This window comes from Vidua macroura, chromosome 3, assembly GCF_024509145.1.
Source record: "Vidua macroura isolate BioBank_ID:100142 chromosome 3, ASM2450914v1, whole genome shotgun sequence".
NCBI classification, from domain to species: domain Eukaryota; kingdom Metazoa; phylum Chordata; class Aves; order Passeriformes; family Viduidae; genus Vidua; species Vidua macroura.
In genome coordinates, this window is record NC_071573.1 from 38,893,181 (window position 1) to 38,913,078 (window position 19,898).

At 38.8% G+C, this 19,898-nt stretch overlaps 1 protein-coding gene across 2 annotated transcripts in view; it reads left to right on the forward strand.

The window, feature by feature from the left end:
• PSME4 (proteasome activator subunit 4) overlaps positions 1-18,529 on the forward strand; it is a 44,497-nt gene extending 25,968 nt beyond the window's left edge. For both annotated transcript variants that reach the window (XM_053972726.1, XM_053972727.1), the window contains 27 exons: positions 413-468; positions 1,062-1,118; positions 1,306-1,361; positions 1,444-1,542; positions 1,629-1,691; positions 1,846-1,941; positions 2,270-2,401; positions 2,946-3,155; positions 3,288-3,424; positions 3,655-3,708; positions 4,237-4,366; positions 4,950-5,031; positions 5,342-5,495; positions 6,071-6,140; positions 6,577-6,702; positions 7,035-7,187; positions 7,599-7,703; positions 8,175-8,266; positions 8,644-8,775; positions 9,379-9,587; positions 9,713-9,798; positions 10,527-10,655; positions 11,230-11,385; positions 14,356-14,518; positions 15,317-15,450; positions 16,303-16,437; positions 17,037-18,529. In XM_053972726.1, the coding sequence (XP_053828701.1) occupies positions 413-468; positions 1,062-1,118; positions 1,306-1,361; positions 1,444-1,542; positions 1,629-1,691; positions 1,846-1,941; positions 2,270-2,401; positions 2,946-3,155; positions 3,288-3,424; positions 3,655-3,708; positions 4,237-4,366; positions 4,950-5,031; positions 5,342-5,495; positions 6,071-6,140; positions 6,577-6,702; positions 7,035-7,187; positions 7,599-7,703; positions 8,175-8,266; positions 8,644-8,775; positions 9,379-9,587; positions 9,713-9,798; positions 10,527-10,655; positions 11,230-11,385; positions 14,356-14,518; positions 15,317-15,450; positions 16,303-16,437 (3,016 nt within the window). In that variant the 3' untranslated portion in view covers positions 17,037-18,529. The remainder of the gene's footprint in view (positions 1-412; positions 469-1,061; positions 1,119-1,305; positions 1,362-1,443; positions 1,543-1,628; positions 1,692-1,845; positions 1,942-2,269; positions 2,402-2,945; positions 3,156-3,287; positions 3,425-3,654; positions 3,709-4,236; positions 4,367-4,949; positions 5,032-5,341; positions 5,496-6,070; positions 6,141-6,576; positions 6,703-7,034; positions 7,188-7,598; positions 7,704-8,174; positions 8,267-8,643; positions 8,776-9,378; positions 9,588-9,712; positions 9,799-10,526; positions 10,656-11,229; positions 11,386-14,355; positions 14,519-15,316; positions 15,451-16,302; positions 16,438-17,036) is intronic.
• The last annotated feature ends 1,369 nt before the right edge of the window (positions 18,530-19,898 follow it).

A 19,898-nucleotide genomic window follows, 5' to 3' on the forward strand; every position in this document is an offset into this window, starting at 1 on the left:
CAAACTCTCCTGTCCTTCCCTACAACAGGGAGCCATGTGTGTTTCAATGAGTGTGTTCACAGGTTTGACAGAGACCAAATTCCTGCCTGTTTAATAGAACTGAAGAGGTTCTGTTAACTGGGAAATTAAAATTCTGGGTTCAAGGTGTCTTTATGGTGTCCCTGCCTCTGACAAAGTCTGACCCAAAGGGTCAGACCATTAAATGGTTAATTTAATCAAATTAACCCATTGAATTAACCATTAAATGGTTAATTTATAAATGTGAGAACTGAGACAATACTATTACTAAATCCAGAAGTCTGTGTGCTACTGCTGTGAAATTTAACTTGTTAAAATGAATTAAATGCCAGTGAAATGCACATACCTCATTATTTGTGTAATGTGTAATAATACTTAATTCGTTGTCATGCAGGGTCCCAAGTCTGGTGTCTTTGGAAGAGACAAAGCTGTACACTGGTGTTGAATATGGTGAGTAGATCCCTGTCTGTTCAGGTAGGCTTTTAAGTGTTGGGGGGTTTTTTTGGGTTTTTTTGGGGTTTTGGTTTTTTTTTTGTGTGTGTGGGGGGTTTTTTTGTGTTTTTTTTTTTTTTTTTCCTTTTTTGGGGTTTTATTTGCTTTGTTTTTGAGTTGGTTTATTTTTTTGCAAAAACAATGGGTTATTTTGGAGACCATAATTTTGATTCTTCTTCTCGTAGAAATGGGTTTTTATGACCAACACCAGAGTTCTGTGTACACACAGTTTTATTTTCAGCAGTGATACACGAGATGTGGATCTGGCTGGGGATGGGAGCTCTGTGTGTTCCTCAATTCCCATAAGCCAAATGAACTGCCTGAACTTAAAAATAAAACCAACTGTCAACGCAGATAAAGAAGGTTGTGTACCTATAAAACCCAAGCAGCTGAGGTGATAAACTGATGAGAGCCATGTCCTTAGATATAACAAATGGTTATTTTTATAATAGTTCATACTGCCAGTTCTGAATAGTCTGCTCTGGCTTTCCACAATAAATTGCTCTTAATGCTGTTGTATGATTAACAGAAAATGTTTTGTTTTCTTTTAGATTTATCCAGGGAGAATTACAGAGAAACAATTGCAGGGGTTACAAGGAAATTGCTGCGTAAGTTTGACCACTCCTGTAACTAAAACCAACAGTGTCACACTTCAGTATGATTTTATAGATGAGGAAATTGTATTTGTTTACTTTGCCTGTAATTCTGAAAGTTAAGCTTTGCAGAAACAAATCATTGCTAATTTTTAAAGCTCTTTTCCTGTCTGATTATAAATTTCATTTCTCCCAATTGTAGATTACATTCTTGATAATTCAGAAGATGATACCAAGTCATTGTTTCTAATAATAAAGGTATGCTTTACGTTTGTCAAACTTAAGGCCAGATGACTTGTTTTGCAAAAAAATCACTCTTATCCTCTCTTTCTTTCCACAGATTATCAGTGATGTTTTGCAGTTCCAAGGGTCTCATAAGCATGAGTTTGATTCACGATGGAAAAGCTTCAATCTAGTGAAAAAATCAATGGAGAACAGGGTCAGTGACTTGGCTTTGTGAAGCTTTGGTTCCTGATTTGCAGATCTGATACTGAAATCTAAACCAAAGGATGCCTTTTCTTGCAGCTTCAAGGAAAGAAGCAACACATCAGAGCCTTGCTGATTGACAGGGTTATGCTGCAGCATGAGGTAATTCTTACCCTTCAGTCCTCACTAATTTGCTTGAAAAGCTGCTTTGCATAGTTAGCTAAATGTCATCATAACAATAGTCCCGCATTGGTGTTTTTATATGTGTGAAAAGTAAAAACAATCTGTCCTTTCTTTGTGCTTCCCATGAATTCAGCTGAGAACTCTGACAATGGAAGGCTGCGAATACAAAACTTCCCACCAGGAGATGATCAGGGATCTTCTGTGTTTGTCCACGAGTTCTTATGGGCAGGTGAGGAGCAGCCCTTTTAAACTGAGATTTATGGAGTATTTTGTTGGTCCTTTCAAGTGATTCTACATCCTAAATCTATTGTTCTGGCTGTTTGCTTTCAAATGTGCTTAAAAACACCTGGTTTCTGGCAACATAAGGAATCTGCTGTAATTTTGTAGCTGTTCTCATGTAAATGCCAGAAACAAGAAGTAGGTTTTTATAAAACAAGGTGTGGTGTTTACAACCTTCCACAAATAATTTTGTTTCTGTGTACAAATACATGATAAAAACTTAATGCATAAATAATAGATGAGAATGTTACATTTATCTAGTAAATTTTTTGTTTCAGGTCAGAAGTAAAGCTCAGCAAGCATTCTTCACAGCTCTGGGAACCTACAATTTCTGTTGCAGAGATATCATTCCCTTAGTTCTGGAATTCCTGCGTCCCGACCGGCAAGATGTCACTCAGAAGCAATTTAAAGTACTGCCTCATTAACTTGTTTTTGTGGCTGTCTTTTGAAAGTGTTTTTAGATGAGAATTTTTAATGGGGAAAGTGGGATTTGCTTGTGTATCAGCATGAATGATATTTTCATGGCTAATAGGTATGACTGGTGGAAGGAATTATTTGTATCAGATCTATTTTCAGGAGAAATACTGTGTTTAAACATGTTCCCTGTGTGCTCAGGTATTACCAAAATGTGAGTTAGCACCTATTTTTAAGTTATGGAATGGAAATTGAGAAGCTGTAGTCAAGGTGAAGCAGTTGTGAATCATCTCCTCTAACATAATTGAGAAATCAGGCAGCCAATCTGTGGATAAATTAATTGGCAGGGCTTCCAGTCTTATTAAATGAAGAGGACTCTGCAAAATCTTCAGTAATTTGACAGTGACGCTGAATGTTTATGGACATTTTAATGATTTGGTAGCTGCAGCTGAGTTTTTATTCTGTGTGGGTGTGTGCGTATGTCAATATCATGGATGAGCCGAGCTTTAATCTTCCCAAACCCCATCTTCCGTTCCACAGGGTGCCTTATATTGTCTTCTTGGGAATCATAGCGGGGTGTGCTTGGCCAATCTGCACGACTGGGATTGTATAGCACAGACGTGGCCAGCAATTGTCTCTTCTGGGCTTAGCAAAGCCATGTCCTTGGAAAAGCCATCCATAGTCAGACTCTTTGATGATCTAGCAGAGAAAATCCATCGGCAGTATGAAACCATTGGGCTGGATTTTGCAGTGAGTGAACAATTCCTTGGTGTTCAGGCTTGTCTCTATGGACAAGGAAATTCTGTACTCTGCTGATTCCAAAGCAGAGACATTAAAAACTTGTTAGTTCAAGTCCCAGATCTTTGCACTGTCCATCAACAGGTTCCAGAGAAGTGCATGGAAGTGGCTGTTCTGCTGCAGAAGTCAGGACAGCCAAGTTCAGAGTTCCCAGCTCTGGGATCAGAGGAAATTCAGTTGGGGATTCAGCGACAGAAGGAGAAGAATGCTGAGGCTCTGAGGTGAGTTCAGCTTCCTTGAACTGCACATTAAATGTCATAATCCAAAGTGGCTACACTGAAAAATCCAGTATGTCCAAGGATTGTTGGGTTGCATCTTCTCTCTACATTTCTATTTCCTCTTTGCTTCTTCCTTTTCACCTTCACGCACCTTTTGTTGAGGAACTTTTCCTCTATTTTTCAATGGATTTCTCAATACCATGTGATTGATAAACTCCCTCTCTTTCTCTCAGGAACTATGAAAATTTGGTCAACATGCTGCTGGATTGTGTGGAGCAGAGAAATCTGTAAGTCCCCCTTTTTTGTGCATGAAAGCGTTTTTTCAGGGTGGTTTGGAGGTGGTTGCATGGATCAATATCCAGGAGGACAGTTACCATGGTCTTGGACTTATTTGCACTGGAAGCTTGATTTGTTAATATAAGGCATCATCACATCTTGGATGTGATGATTCAGCTTTTTCCTTAATTAGTCTGGCCTGTTACTGAGTTTTTTTATATTTTTTTAATTAAAAAAGCTCTGGTTCTCTCTGTAACACTGACATCAGAATAGATTCTAATTGTTCCCATAGTATTTGTGTTAAAAAACTTTTAAAATAATATCCCTATAGGTATTTTACACCATGTATTTTATATTTTTACACCTATGTGTTCCCAGAACACTGGAGGTTTCCCAAAATGAGTTAAGCTTATTGATTACAGCAGTGCCATTAATTTATGTATTTCCATGATCTTAATACATGTAATAATTTCTGAGTAAAACCAATACATAAACTTTGGTATTTACACTCTGTTTTGAATATTTGGGGTTTTTTTCAGGCCCTGGAAGTTCGAGCACATAAGCATTGGCTTCCTGTCCCTGCTGCTGAGGGATGACAGGATCCTGCCCCCCCGTGCCATAAAATTCTTTGTGCAGTGTCTCAACCATGATGCGATCGTGGTTCGGAAGGTGAGCCCAGGAGGAGGATTTCCTTTGGGTCTGCAGCTCTTTGGCCTTTATATCAAGTGCTCATAGGGTTTTGCTGGGATAAAGCACAAAAACTGAGATGGAACTCCCTCCTCCTCCTTCCAGCCATGCACATGCACAAAATTCCCAGTCCAAGAAATGGCAATCTTGGCAACATTGTAGCATGACACGTGTAAATCTGTAAACTGTGAAGATGTGGGATGGGCTGTGTCCTTATTTATTTCAGAGTTCTTTTGCAGAATTTCTTTTGCAGATGGCTGCTTTTCTCACCTGCAGTTTGTTATTTGAAGGGAGCCATCGATGTATTTTGTCTGTTCTGTTGCTGCCTCAGTGAGGCTCAAAACAAACCATCTTTTCCCCCCAAAAAATTATTAAAACAAAATTATTAGTGAGAGTTTTCTGGACTCTAAAGTAATTCATGTCCTGTATCCCCTGAAATAGTCAGGATTATTTCTTTATGGGTTCACTCCAGCGTTCAATGGCTTTTTAGGGATGATGAGCCACATCCTTCTGAGGGAAATGTATAAAATGAATACATTAATGCCCATTTTTTACTTTTCTTTAGGTGGCCATCTCAGCTGTGGCTGGGATTCTTAAGCAGCTTAAGAGAACACACAAGAAAGTGCCCATCTGCCCTTACAAAATAAGTATGTTTTATTCAATATAAGACATACCTTACATTCATCCTAAAATGTTATTTAAAGCTTTTCTGGTTAAATTAAAAATAGAATCGTGATCTTTTGTCCCTGTTTGTTAATGTTCTAAGAAAATAGGTAAATATGATACAGAAGTAGTATAATTGGTAATTTTTCAGTTTGGGGCTTTTTTTGCTTTTGGGGGTTACTTTCTCTCTGAAAACCTTGTAATTTGTGAGAACAATTTGTATGTCTCCTTTAAAATTTTTATATATTTTTATCATTTTTATGCATGTTAATTTTGATTTTTCTCTTGGATCAGGTAGGAGCCTGAAGCCTTCCAGCATCCAAGCTGGTGACAGAGCTGACAACCAGTGGCTGCACTATAACAGCCAGAGCCTGCCAAAGACCAAGGAAGCCTGGGAATCCTGCTGTTTTGTGGAGAAAACACACTGGGGATATTACACCTGGCCCCAGTGAGTAGTGTTAGTGTTGAGGTGGAGCTGGGAGAATCAGCAGGAAAAATTCTGTGGGAAATAAAATCTTGGTTTATTATGATTTTTATTTTTTCTTGTATATATGTATTTAAATTGATTGAACCACAAAAAAAAAAAAAAAAGCAATTTATTTTGTCCTTTGTGCTTCTTGCTTGTTTTACCATTTCTGGGTGGGTTTTGTGTTGGTTGGTTTGGGGCTTTTTGTTTATTATTTCTTTCCTACCCGTTTCTCTCTTTATGGGCTATAGGAACAAATAGGCACAAATTCCACATGGCTGTTAAACTGCTGCTGTTAAAATGAAATATTCATATTGGAAATTAGATACATATAGAGTATTCTATCCCTAATAATTCTACGTTGCTTGTATAGCAAAACCTTTAACAACAAACTTTATTCTGTTGTAAATTTTATTTAAATTTCAATCTTTTGGAGTTGAGGATAAGTTCTATTCAATATTGAGAACATGGAAAACAACACCATAGAAAGCAACAACATGTGCTAGTGTGTTTTTATTTTTTATTTTTATTACTTATGTTTTGTTTTTAATATTCAGAACTATGACAGTTTATGCTCCAGCTGAGCAGCAACCAAAGCTTGGGCGAAGGAGAGATGAGCTGACAGAGGTAAAAGTTGCAAGTTTGTGGGGATTTTTTTAATAGTACTTCTCTTGATATTGTTGACAGATAACTGTGGAGATGCCCACAAGATGCTTTTAATTGTATTTTTCTAATTCTTATTGTCAGCATACCAGCAGGAGTTGTTATTTTAATGTATTGCTGCTTTTCTCTCAGGGATCATGGAATATTTGTATTAATGGACACCTTCTTGTTCCCTTTCAAATCATGATCAGACTTGAAAACAAGGTCATTAATGACAGTGGGAAGGACTAATTTTTAGGGGTTGTGGTAATTCCCCCCCTATAAAATGCAAAGGGAAGTGGATAACCAAGACATTTCTTTCCTTGAGAATGCAAATGAAACATGGGACTTGTAAAGACTGGGGTATCACTGTGACAAGCAAACACCTCAAAGCTAATCCTTTTTTTTCTTCCTGTTACAGGAGGAACAAATTATATATGATCACTTTTCTGATCCCAAGTTTGTTGAGCAGTTAATAAAGTTTTTGTCTTTAGAAGACAGAAAGGGAAAAGACAAATTTAATCCTCGCAGATTTTGCCTCTTCAAGGTAAGGAGAGTTCAATCACTAAATTGCTCTCATTTTGTAGACAAAAATGGAGGAAAAGCCACAGACTTCTGGGCTCATACTGATGCAAAACGTTGATTTTTAAAGCTGCTCTGGGTAATTCTATTAATCCTCTCTTCTGATTAACTACTTAAGGAAACATATTTAGAGTATTGTAATGGTCTGAAGGACACTGGTGTATAATGCTCTTAAAAAAAGCAAAGTAATTTCACTTTCTGCACATTCAAACTCAAGTGTTTGACAATTCTATGATGTTCTTGGGAAGACAGTGTTTTAGATAGTTCCTGAAGACCCTTTCCCCTCTTATTTTCCAGGGCCTTTTCAGAAACTTTGATGATGCCTTTTTGCCAATTCTTCAGCCCCACTTGGAGCAACTGGTTGCAGACTCCCATGAAAGCACCCAGAGATGTCTAGCTGAAATCATAGCTGGCCTCATAAGAGGTTCTAAACACTGGACCTTTGAGAAGGTGCTGGAGCAGTATTTTTGAGTCATTCTTGGAAGTTAAAGAGTAATTTTGAATTATTAACTCTATTAGAAGTTGAGGTCTTGATTGCCAAACTCGGAGTGCAATTCATTGCTCGGTTTGGCTCCTGTTCTTGCCAGGTGTTAGGAATATGCTCCAGTATTAAAACTAGGAAAAGTTTGGTGTAAAGGAGATGGCAAAGCTGATGTGGTTTGTAATTTCCAACAGGAATAAGTGATTACATCCTCCTTAGACTGCTAAATATTTATTTAATTCAGGCTCAGCTGTCTATGCCAAAAAATAATCCTGGGAGAATCAGTACAAAAATAAAGAAGAGATTTTAATATCTGGGCTGGGTAAAATCTTTTAAAGGTAAAATAGTAAAATCTTGTCTCTTGTGTTTTTGCTGGGCAGGTGGAAAAACTTTGGAACCTTCTGTGTCCATTGCTTCGAACAGCTTTATCCAACATCACAGTGGAAACATACAATGACTGGGGCACCTGCATTGCCACCTCCTGTGTAAGTATCTCATTTTTTGTCTTCTAAAGCTGGATCCACTGTGGATTAACATTCCTGCAGTGACCTGGAAGCTGTGGTGCAGGGCAGCAGGGTCAGTGATAGGTCACAAATATCTTGGGTCAATAATTCTTTCACATCACTCAGCAGAACTCAGTGTAGTTTGTCAGCCAGAACCCTAGTTAGCAAAATTCAGGCATGGTTATTCAGATATCTCAAAAATGAAGCTAAAATTCCTTCTATTCTGATTGTATTTACCAATTAATTAAAACTGTGTATGGTTTTATTGGGTTTTTCTTCTATTGAAGTTCATTATGAAAACATCCTGAATATTGCCCTTATTTAATAAATAAATCCAGGGGATGCAAAAAAAGAATCTGTCAGAACTTTCCTTGTTTATACCTTTTTTTATACATTATTTATGTTTTAAACCAGTCTCATTTACTTACATCTTTGATCCCTGTTCTTTTCCAGGAGAGCAGAGATCCTAGGAAACTGCACTGGTTGTTTGAATTGCTGTTGGAATCTCCACTGAGTGGTGAAGGAGGATCATTTGTAGATGCCTGGTAAAATTAATTTGAACTGTTTTATTGTGGTTGAATAGAGTAGGAAATACAGCCTGGATAAGCTGTATTGAGAGGATGCTGTGCCAGCTGCCTTGTAGGGGAGGGGAACAAAGGCAATGCTTTCCAAATAGCTTTCCCCAAACAATGGCAGGTTCTTCATGGTAATATTTTTTATGTAACTCAATTAACAGGATGGGAAGGTTTGGGGCTGGCAGAGCAGGCTGTTGTTTCACTGGGCAATTTTTACCCATTTTTGCTCTTTGAAGGACACTCTGGTGCACTGACATACTTGTGCACATTCCCAAACAAAGTCTGGAGGGGACTGGGGGAAGGAGGAATGTTCTGTATGACTAAAAATGAGCTGTTCTGATTCCCAGCCGGCTTTATGTGCTGCAAGGGGGCCTTGCCCAGCAGGAGTGGAGAGTGCCAGAGCTGCTGCACAGGCTGCTCAAGTACCTGGAGCCCAAACTCACCCAGGTCTACAAGAATGTCCGAGAGAGAATAGGAAGGTTAGTGCTGTCTGCTGCAGTTCTTGTTGGGTTTTAAATCTTCATTTTATTTGGGTAGTCAGGTAGCTAAGTAATTAACCTGAAAAGCATTAATGCTTGTGACAAAAATCAGATGTATAATTAAGAGACTTGCTTCAGAAATTCAGATGACTTCTTTATATTTGTCTTTTCATAGAATGTTCATCTTTTCATTTGTCTATTCACAGAATGTTTTGGACTGGGAGGGACCTTAAAGCTTCTCCAGTCCCACCCCTTGCCATGGGCAGGGACACCTTCCACTATCCCAGGTTGTTCCAAGCCCCATCCAGCTTGGCCTTGGACACTTCCAGGGATCCAGGGGCAGCCACCGCTTCTCTGGGCAACCTGTGCTAGGGCCTTACCAATTTCTTGTCTGTGTTTATGTTTGACATCTCTAAAGCTCTTAGAAGAGACATTTGGTTTTAAATAGCTTTGAATTGAAGATGAGAGGAAATTTTCTCTTAAGTATTAACCCTCAAAGGTCACCCAATTGATCTTGGATCATTTGAAGTTCACAGGTCACTGTTTTCTGGACAAGAGTCATGCTGACTGTGTGCTCCTGCTGGCTTTGTTTGTTTTTTTTAGTGTGTTGACCTACATATTCATGATAGATGTTTCCTTGCCAAACACTGCTGCAACTAAATCTCCTCGTGTCCATGAATTTACTACCCGGATACTTGAAAACCTCAAACCCCTCATGGAAGCAGATGAAGAAATCCAAAATCATGTTATGGAAGAGAATGGAGTCGGCGAACAAGATGAGCGAACTCAGGGCATTAAACTCTTGAAAACCAGTGAGTTAAGGAGCTCAAGGAATGGGGGGTATTTCAGCACATGGTGATTGAGGTCTGCAAATTGTGTAGCAGAGTTGTTAATATTTTTCTTCTTAATCAGTGATAGTTTCTCTTTATTTAAACAGTTCTGAAGTGGTTGATGGCGAGTGCAGGACGTTCTTTCTCTACAGCTGTCACGGAGCAGCTCCAGCTGTTACCTTTGTTTTTCAAGGTACAGCCTTCAATTTCTCCTTTATTGGTTATGTTTGATTAAAGAAGGATTATAAAAATAAACTGAAGTTATTTTATTTATATATATTTATAATATTCCAAGGCCACGTTACACGTGGCATTGAACCACCAGCTCTAGTGGTTGTGTTTTATGTTTGACATCTCGACCCAAACCATTCCATGATTCTCTAAGGGACCTTGAGTTATTTTCTTTTGTTTCCTGACTACACAATTCTTGACACACAATTGACTACACAATTCCTGACTACACAATTCTTTCTGAGCAGCTCCTGTTGTTCCTCTGATTCTTGTATTCTTTGAATCTGTGTCATCCAGTCTTACCTCTCTGAAATAATCCATGTGTGCCCAAAGTGCACAAACACAGTAATCTGTGTGAACATAAAATAAAGGTCTATTGAAGTGAAAGTGGCCTTGGTAAAGCTTTGTCTCAATTTTGGACCTGGATCTAAAATATGAACTTAATTGGGTTTGATACCAAGAGAATAGCAGTGGGGAACCAAAAATCTCACCAGGATATCTTGATCATTTACTGAGAATATTTAATGTCATATTGATTGTTTTTCCCAGCTAACCTAATCTTTCAGCATTATATTGAATGTATTTTTCCTAGATGCTGTCCTTTCGTAAGATTACCCTTGTTTTGAGGATTTTGCTGTCACCAGTGCCTATTTACTAACAGAGTTTTGTTCCCTCCCTGCTCTTGTTTAGATTGCACCTGTGGAGAACGACAACAGCTACGATGAGCTCAAAAGAGATGCTAAGATGTGTTTGTCCTTGATGTCTCAGGGTTTGCTGTATCCTCAGCAAGTGCCTTTGGTACTTCAGGTGCTAAAACAAGTGAGTGTGGTCTAAACAGCTTAAAGCTTCTTCTCATCTCATGCATCCTCTGCTTTTTATTTAAGAGTATACAATACTTATGATTCTAAGCTAATCAAATACTGATTCAGATCTGAAAGGTTTTATTTAAAGTATTTTAAAACACTTAGTAAGTTTATCTTGTTTAACATTTAAGCCACTTACTTTTGATAACAAATGGAACAGTATTTTGATATATTAACATTTAGTTCAGTAGTGGATCACTTTAAGTCTCCTCATGAGCGTAACGATTCAAAATCCAGTTTCAGAATGAGTCTTCAGCTAAAGAACTGCCCTTGAATCTGATTTTTTTTTTAGGGTTTTACAGTATATTTCTGTTTAACAATCTGCTGTGGAAGTGAAGCCTGTGAAAATTATTGCCTAAATAATAACTGCCTATTTTGGAGATAAAAGGTCTATGAAACAAAATTACCTGAATAAAGGAAGTTCTTTGCAACTGCCTCCAGAAGCTTTTTTCTTAAATATTGTTCACTTTCCATCAGGGGCCTGCTTTCTTTGACATTTTTGCCTTCTCACCCTGATTTATTCACTGCAGATAGCAAAAAGCAATTCTTGGCATGCCCGATACACCATCTTAACCTACCTCCAGACCATGGTGTTCTACAATCTCTTCATCTTCCTCAACAACAGCGAGGCAGTCAATGACATCAGATGGCTGGTGATAAAACTCCTGGAAGATGAACAGCTTGAGGCAAGTGATCCCTTCTCTGCACTGTTTCTTGCCTTTGTCAAGTTTTATGGAAAAGCTGACATGTAAATTAATTCAGGAGGTATTTCTAACACAGCATTCTTCCTGCTTTGAAAATGAGCTTTATAGGATTTGTTTCTTTCATATTCATTCCAGGAAAACAAAATACTCCATTAGTATAATAAAATAATAAATTGGATAATAAAATACTCCATTAGTGACTTTTTAAAAGTTCCACTGCTTCTCCTTTTTCACAGAATGTTGCATCACTTGGAGCTTGGTTTCAGTACATGAAATAGGGATTATTAATTCCACTATAAATGGGTGTTGGCAGAAAATTCAACATCCAAGGTCAAATCCCTTCATGTCTGTAAAGTGTGTAAAACCACTATTTATTACGCTATTGGTCTGCCTCACATCTAATCATAACATATTAATGACAAAAATACTCTTTATATTTACATCAAGAACTACTTAGAACTGAGGGGCTTGCATTAAATTATGTTAATTTAAGTCATGTTTAAGCAAAGTGAAGAATTTTTAGTGTTAACCTCCTGCCTGTCCTATCTCCCCTGCACCATCATTTTCCTTGGTGTTTTTGCAGTTGCCAAATATCAATGAAATCCTACTTTTGGATGCTTTTTTCCTTCTAGAAGAAACATTCTGCATCACTTTGCAATCCTACAGAAGTTGTTTGTCAGAACATTTACCTCATAATCTCACACCATTTTGAAAAATACCTTTTATTCACTTGAATGCAATTTATCGAGTTACTTTAAATGTACCAAATTATCTCTGCACCACAGAGGTGCAAATCCAAAAAGCCTACCTGTTTCATAACTACTCTGGATCATGCTGTTGCCATGGAAGCTTTCACTTTTCTCTGAAAAGTAATCTTGTTCTTTCTTGGTAATAACTGACAAGATGCAGTATCCTGCTGAGTCATTCCTTTGTAGTTTTTGGATTTTTAAGATGAGAAACAGTAGCTTTGACTAGGGTTTGGTGTCTTTGCTCTATAGAATTGAGGTTTTGGTTATTGGATTTTATGATACTTTTATTTTTTTGCTTATTTTGATAGCAAAGGCCAGACCTGATGATGATTGTTTTAATATGCACAGCACTCAGTCTTGATAAGCATTTTTTCATATTGCATTGCAGTTTTAGAGGAATGAGAGTATTTTCTCTCTGTTTAAGTAGGTCCTTTCTGCAGTTGGGTTTGGCTTGTGCTGTTGAGTGGTTTTGTTGTGATATTGCTGCACTTTTATAGACAGTGATCAGTCCCTTCTGACCAAAAAAAACCAAACCCCATAGGGGATGGGGAGATTCCTCTAATTTTTATATTCTGTTTTTATTTCATTGTGAGTGTGATCATTTATAAATTATTTAGTGCCAGAGGTGGTGAGTGATCAGCTGCTTCCTGAATGGTTTTAAAGGCTTTGCTTCCAGGTGCTCCTCACAGCAAAGTGTTCCTTCTAGCTGGGTGATTAATTTAGAAATTAAAGTGGTTGTAATACAGGGAGTAGGGATGTAAATGAGCTCAGCTCTCCTGAGAGCTCGCTCACTTCCCAGCCGAGCTGCTTTGTGTCTGGCTCTTATATTAGCACATCATGTCTCATTTAATAGCCCATCTCTTCAGGGATTCACAGTCTGCTGATAAATAGCACTGCCAGCCTCTCACCTCATCCTTCCTCCTTCACTATCAGCAAAGTAGATCACGTTAGAATAGTACCTGGTAAAAATTTAAATTGAATGGGTCAGAGTCTCAAGAGCTGATTTGAACTTCCTTTGTTTAATTATTGCAGCTTTTGCAGCTGTACTTATGGCTGTGTGAGGCTTAGAACATCATGTTCAAGGACGTAATTTATTATTAAAATCTGCTGCATTGGATTCAGAGCAGGTGTTTGTGCTCCACAGAGACAAGTGTTCTGTTTGCAGTTACTTGTGACAGAATGTACCTATCAAAAATCTGGTGGCAGCATCTCAACCAGTTGATTTGGTTTGCAAGTTTGTAAATGTTAGGATAGGAGGCTTTTGTCAGAATGTAAGTTTGGAAAGTGGGAGTGAGTTTTGGAGGGACTCCCAATTTAAATACAGTTTTACATATCTATAACTTCCTGGCTTTGGGAGATTTGAGGAGATGAGAGAAATTAGTAATACTGATGGATTAGTCACTTGTTTCTAAAAGCAAGGATAAGTTGTCTCTACTTGGAATTCACTAACAAGGTGCTGTGGCTTGTTTAAAAAGAATAGCAAAGGAGATCTGTATTTAGAATGCCTTGGCAATTAGATGAAAGCTAAGTTTAATCTTGTTCTTTGGGATTTCTGTGTTACCCTTAAAAATATATTTCCAACCTGGATTTCTAGTTTTATTCATGCAGTGCAGAGATCTGGTATTTGAGACAAGGAAATCTGTCATGCTGGAGCATTACAGAACTGAGTTGTTGATAATAAAGTTTGTTTTGTTGCTTATTAATCCATCATCTGTTGTGTCTTTCAAAGAATTCTTGTGCTATGGGTAGAACAGAATCAGCTGAGTGTCTGGAACATTCCTCCTGCCTTTTCTTGGAAAAGCTCTTCTGCTTTTGTCAGGGGAAAAGCTATTCTTTTGAATAAAGCCCACTTTAAAACTGATGTCAATGCAGAGCCTGTTAGGAATTTTGTGAAGCAGGTTGATTATTTGGTCTCCGTCAGTGTTTGTTTTTTAAACTTTCTAAAGCTCTTCTGTTGACAATGGAGTTAAATGTCATTATTTCCTTGAGTAGCAGGTCACCTTATGGCAAATTTTTGACAGTAGTTCTGTATTACAGCAAAGCATGTTTATTAATTTTAAAGAGATGTCTAATAAACTACTAATAGCAGGATAATACTTAAAAGGCTTTTGCTGAGCAAGATTTGCTCACATGGGTTAGTGGGGTGTGCTTAAAAGGGCAGTAATGGCATAAATAAATTGTGTTGTGTCCCACCTGTGGCCAGGTGAGGGAGATGGCTGCCACCACACTCAGCGGGCTCCTGCAGTGCAACTTCCTCACCATGGACGGGCCCATGCAGACTCACTTTGAGCAGCTCTGCAAGATGAGGCTCCCCAAGAAAAGGAAGAGGGACCTGGCCTCAGTGGGGGACACAATTCCTTCAGGAGGTAAGAAAGCAGCTCAGGAAGAAAATCAGTGTTTTGGGTGACATAGACTGCCATAGAATTTGATTTGCAACGTTAATGGTAAGAATACACAGCAAAGGCAAATATTTTGAGTATGTTAAATTAATTTCTTACTCTTTTAGAATTAACATTAAAGACGTTTTTCCAATTTCCAGTTCACAGAGATAAGGATGCAGATGATGAGGGATAGCAAGTTCCTCAATAAATAAAGTTCCTTAGCTGTCACAACATAGTTTCACTCCTTGCCCACCTTACCTTCTATTTGTTAGCAGTGTGGGTTTTTTATTCTTAAAAAAACCAAACAACAAACATACAAAACAACCAACCAAAAAATAAACCCTTAGTTACCCCTGATTTGGATCTTTGGCTTCTGCCTGGGCATTTAATGCATCTGAGTTGCAGTCATTTGATCCAGAAGTTTGCTTTCCATATTGTCCAGTAGTTCTGGGATTTGAGAAAACAAAGAATGCAGATAGAGTGGAACATGGAGATGTCATTATGAGTTATTAATGAGTTTCTTTGAGAGAGGGAAGCTCATTTGAAATGTTTATAAAGTGTCCAGCAGTTGCAGATTGATTCCAGTTGGAAGGAGGTGTAAAAAATTAAAGATACAAGAATGAATCTGGGATTCTGAGTAAGGAAACAGAAAAAATCTGGAGGTCCATAAGTTCATGTCTGTAGAAGTCTCTGGATTTCTACAGAGCTGGAGGTCTCTGCAGTGCCAGGGGATTTGTTGCTGATTTTCTTTAACTGATGTAGGTTGACGCCCTGTTTTTGCAGACCTGGTGAAGCGCCACGCTGGTGTCCTGGGGCTCAGTGCCTGCATCCTGTCTAGTCCCTATGATGTGCCCACCTGGATGCCACAGCTCCTCATGGATCTCAGTGCCCACCTCAATGATCCTCAGCCTATTGAGGTAACAATACAGCAACTCTCTATTCAACAGAGCACAGCTGAATACCTGACTCATTCTTAGTTCTTTTTTCCTAGAAAAGCATAGGAACCTATTAAGAAATTTAATTTCTCCTGCTTTTTACTAAATGACTCTGAATAGCTTTAAAGCATGACCTGCTTTTAAATATTTTTTGTGGTATATCTGTCCTTGCTTTCAAATTTAAAGCATTTAAATAAAAGCTACAAGAACTGTATTTATGAGGAAGTGGGTTTTTTTTTCATTAAAGGTGTCACTTTTGTGCATGCCATTCTAGGAAACATCAACCTGAACCAAAACATCAGTCTGGAATTTTTAAAATGAAGTGTTATGAGCTGCCCTAGAAATAAGTTTTTAAAGAAATTGTTGCCTTTAAGTCTTACTGTTTTTTCCTGTTTGTTGGGTTTTGTTGACTGTGGCTGTTTTAGCCAGAGGAGTGAGATGAATAATTCCTTTGATGTTTTCATACCAAAAACACGCTATTGAAACAGCCAAGAAAAAGGCAGTGGGGGAAAAGCACTTGGCTTTTATTTTGGCAGTGGGGGAAAAGCACACTTGGCTTTTATTTTATAAGAAACACTTAAGTGTTTCCCAGCTCAAAATTGTAGGCCCTGGAGTCCTTTTTGTAAGAATGTTGGAGTCATGACCCTAGTCAAAAGACTAAACAGAACTGGGAAAATAAAAATCATGGACTGAATTCCCCAGAGCCCTCCTATCCTCTGGGTTTGCTCCAAGCCTTGGTGGTACTGAGCAGTTGTGTTTGTGGTCTCCAACGTTGGTTTTGGTGTGGAGCTGGGGTCCCTGACTGACAGAGCTCCATCCCAATTGTGCTGGCAGATGACGGTGAAGAAAACACTGTCCAATTTCCGGAGGACCCACCACGACAACTGGCAGGAGCACAAGCAGCAGTTCACAGATGACCAGCTCCTGGTGCTCACTGACCTTCTGGTTTCACCCTGCTATTATGCATAGGTGGGTCAGCTGATGGGTTTTGCCATAAGGTTCACTCTTAGGAATTCTACCCCAGAGTCAGGAAGAATCCTTAACCACAGGGAAAATTTCTGGCCCTTGCCTCTTCCAGTGGTTTTGGTCAGATTTATTTTGGTTAAATATTTTAAATATTACCCATCTTTCTGTGCATCCCTGTGCTTTGCTAAGACATTTACACTTCTTTACTTGAGTACTGATGTACCTTTTTTCCATTTTATGCCAGTTGGCTGCCTTTTAAATGCCTAGCAGTGCCCCTAAAGTCCTGCTTTGTACTTCTGATGCCTCTGAGGACTTTACACCACCCAGTCCAGGCTATCACTTATATCTTGGGATAGGGAATGGCTGCTACCACGGTTTCCTCTTCCACACTCTGGCTTTGCTGCCAAGGACTCTTCACACAGGCATGTCCCCAAAGAGTGAATCCATTCCTGGGGTTTCTCTTTGTTACACTACAAGATTCCCATCTCTATTGTATTGCGATGTTTTGTGACAGTATTCCAAGAGAAGCTTTAATTTATCTTTCCATATGAACAAGAGCATGAGGCAATATTTGTGTTTTGAACTTTCTTCTTTCTTTTCAGGCTTCTTCTGGGGAGAATGAGGATGTAGGAATTTTTCTGCGAAATAAAGGAAACTCAAAAGAAATTGATCATGTAGAGAACTTTGTGCTGGAAATCCTGATGCCTAATCAAAACTACTGTTAAATACAAACATAGAGACCTGGTTATACTCAAAAGGAATTTCACGTCCCTGGGGAGCAGCTGGGGGAGCCCTGAGGCTGCACCTGCAGGGCCTCATTGTGAGTCCATGGCAAGACTCTTCTCCTTGGCCTGCATCACACATCAGTCTTGTTTCTGCTTCCTTGCACACAGTGATCTACACTGCACATCCCTTACCCCCTTCTTCTGCCCCGTTCCTGACATTAAGGATGTGCAGAACCAGAGAGTGCCGCAAACCGGAATTTTCCCAGTGGAGCTCTCAAATTCTGCCAATGCAACTCCTCCCCCAGTCCATACACAATCCCAGGAGCCTTCCTTCCTCAGAGTTTTATTTTTCACTACTGGGATTTGAGTACCATCCAGTCCACCTCAGGGCAGCATTGCCTTTTTCTATTCTTTCCCTTGTGCAAATGTAAATAGCTGAGCTCTGTGCAGTGCAGGATGCAGCATGGGCAGCTCCTGCTGCCTGGCCAGGCCTTAGGGGGTGTCTTGACCATGTGTGGAATAAAACATCTATTATTCTCTGCATATTTTTAAGAGGGAAATGGGTGTTTCCATGTCATTAAAACCCACAGATAGGAAATGATGGACTGTTAGTGGTGGTTGAATTCACAGAATGAAATGTATGCACAGTGTGGAAAGGCAGTTCTTAACAGTGTATTCTCCTTAAGATTGAGCAAGCATATCTTGTTTGAAGATTGTGGAAGCTCTGTGTTTTTTTGCCTGCAGCTTTGTTAAGAGACTGGTATCAACTGGCTGTTTAACAAGCTGTTTAGTAAGTGTTACATAGTTGTAAAAGACTGTATAAATTGTAGAGGTATTGCATTGACAAAGCATTGTACAGTTTGCAACCTTTTACATAACACCATTGTGAGATTAATTTGTAAAGATTCATACTTAGGTGTTAATAGAGTAGTGGTTCTGGCTTTTGTATCAAAACAAATGCCATTCTTAGTTTTTTAAATTATTTTCTTTAACAGAATATCTCTTTGTGTCTGAGAGGATTTGTTTTGCTTTTCCTGTATCTCATGTCTTTGTCTCATTCAGGTTTTACTGCAACACGTGTGGCCATTTCTCAGTGCTGACATCACATATTCTGGTGTGATCCATTCATAGAATGTGAGGTACTTGGTAATAACTCATAAACTGGCGTGTGTTTCATCTTTCATGCAAAATCCCCCAGGAGCACTGAGACCTTTGTGTGGCTCATCCCAAATTTCCAAGCACAGCAGTGCTCCTGGGACAGTATTTTAAGGAGAGTCAGCACACGGATGTAACCACTGTATAGCGTAGTGCCAAAATTATGATTTCAATTGTGTACGTAGTTTAAGGCCCAATAAATGGACTGTTTGTAACTACTGCATCTTCCTGTATTTCTAAAGAGGAAATGTGTTGGTTTGAGACCATAACTTCAGGTTTTTACAGTGCTTTTGGATGAGGCCTGTGTTTGTCCTGGGATTTGGTAATGAGTTACGGTAACATTAAGGATTAATTAAAGATCTTGTTCTAATGTCTAGGAAATCAGCATTTACATTTATGGAAAAATATCTTGTGCCAGGAAAACACCTGTTAACTTGTGAGAACTGGAGAAACTAGTTTTTGTTGGAGAGGGTTTTGCTGATAGAATGAAATCTTTACAAGTGATGGAAAGCCTTTGCTGCAAAAGATCATCTTTAAAGGATTCTTGGCTGATGATGTGTTGGAACAGAACATGTGCTGTTCTGCAGCTCTGCTGCTTTGTTCTGTACTTGTGAATCTTTCTTTAGTCAGGGTGTAGCTGGAATTGGTTGAGGATTCAGTGCACTGTAGGGAATCATGCTCTGCTCAGGAGTGGTATTAATTCCCGACACCTTATAAATCTACAGTAACTTGCTTTATCCAAAGAGATCCCCCAGTAAATACAGCAAAATATTCAAAATACATTTCTATATGAAAAAATGCACCTGTGGTAGTGTGAGCGAACTTGTGCTGATTGAGTTTTTGGTGAGGGAAGAATTGTTAGTCTCTTGTCCTGAAAATGCAGGAACAATTTTTTACCACCAAATCTTCACCAAATACCACAACTCCATTACTGGATTTATTCCATAACTTTCCCCAGGCAATACCTACATCCTGAATTCTGAACTTACATCAGTGATGTCTTATACTGTCTTTTCTCTGAAGCTGTCAAGATGAACCAACTGCAGTACCTCAGTCTGGAGAGGGAGAGATTTCTAGCACGAGAAGAGAGAATTTTTCCCCTTGGAACAGGAAAGGAGATGGAAAAATATCTTGAGCATAGTTTGATAGCCTCAACATCCTTAGTGACCACCTGTCAGAGTGTACAGATAACCTGTGACCATCATGGGGAAGCACCAAAGAAAGGCAAAGACGGAGGACAGAATTTGGGAGGTATTTTGACTTGTTGAGGTTGGGGGTTTCTTGTTGGATTTTTTGGGGGTCTGGTTTGGTTTTTAAGCGCTCAAGATGCCAGTGCTATACTGCTCAGTGATTCCTGCTAGACCATTAAGTGGTGTGATCTCCCATATTTCCATAATCAGATGGGTATATTTGATGCTTATTTTGATATATAAGGAAATTACCAAGTAGGCAAATTAGACTTTTAACCTGTGCTTTTGGGTGGTACCACAGTCTCAGCATTGGTGAATTGTGTTGGTAACAAGTTCATGAATGGATGGATTTGGGTTTTAATTAAAGAGGCAAAGATTAAGTTCCTTATTTTTG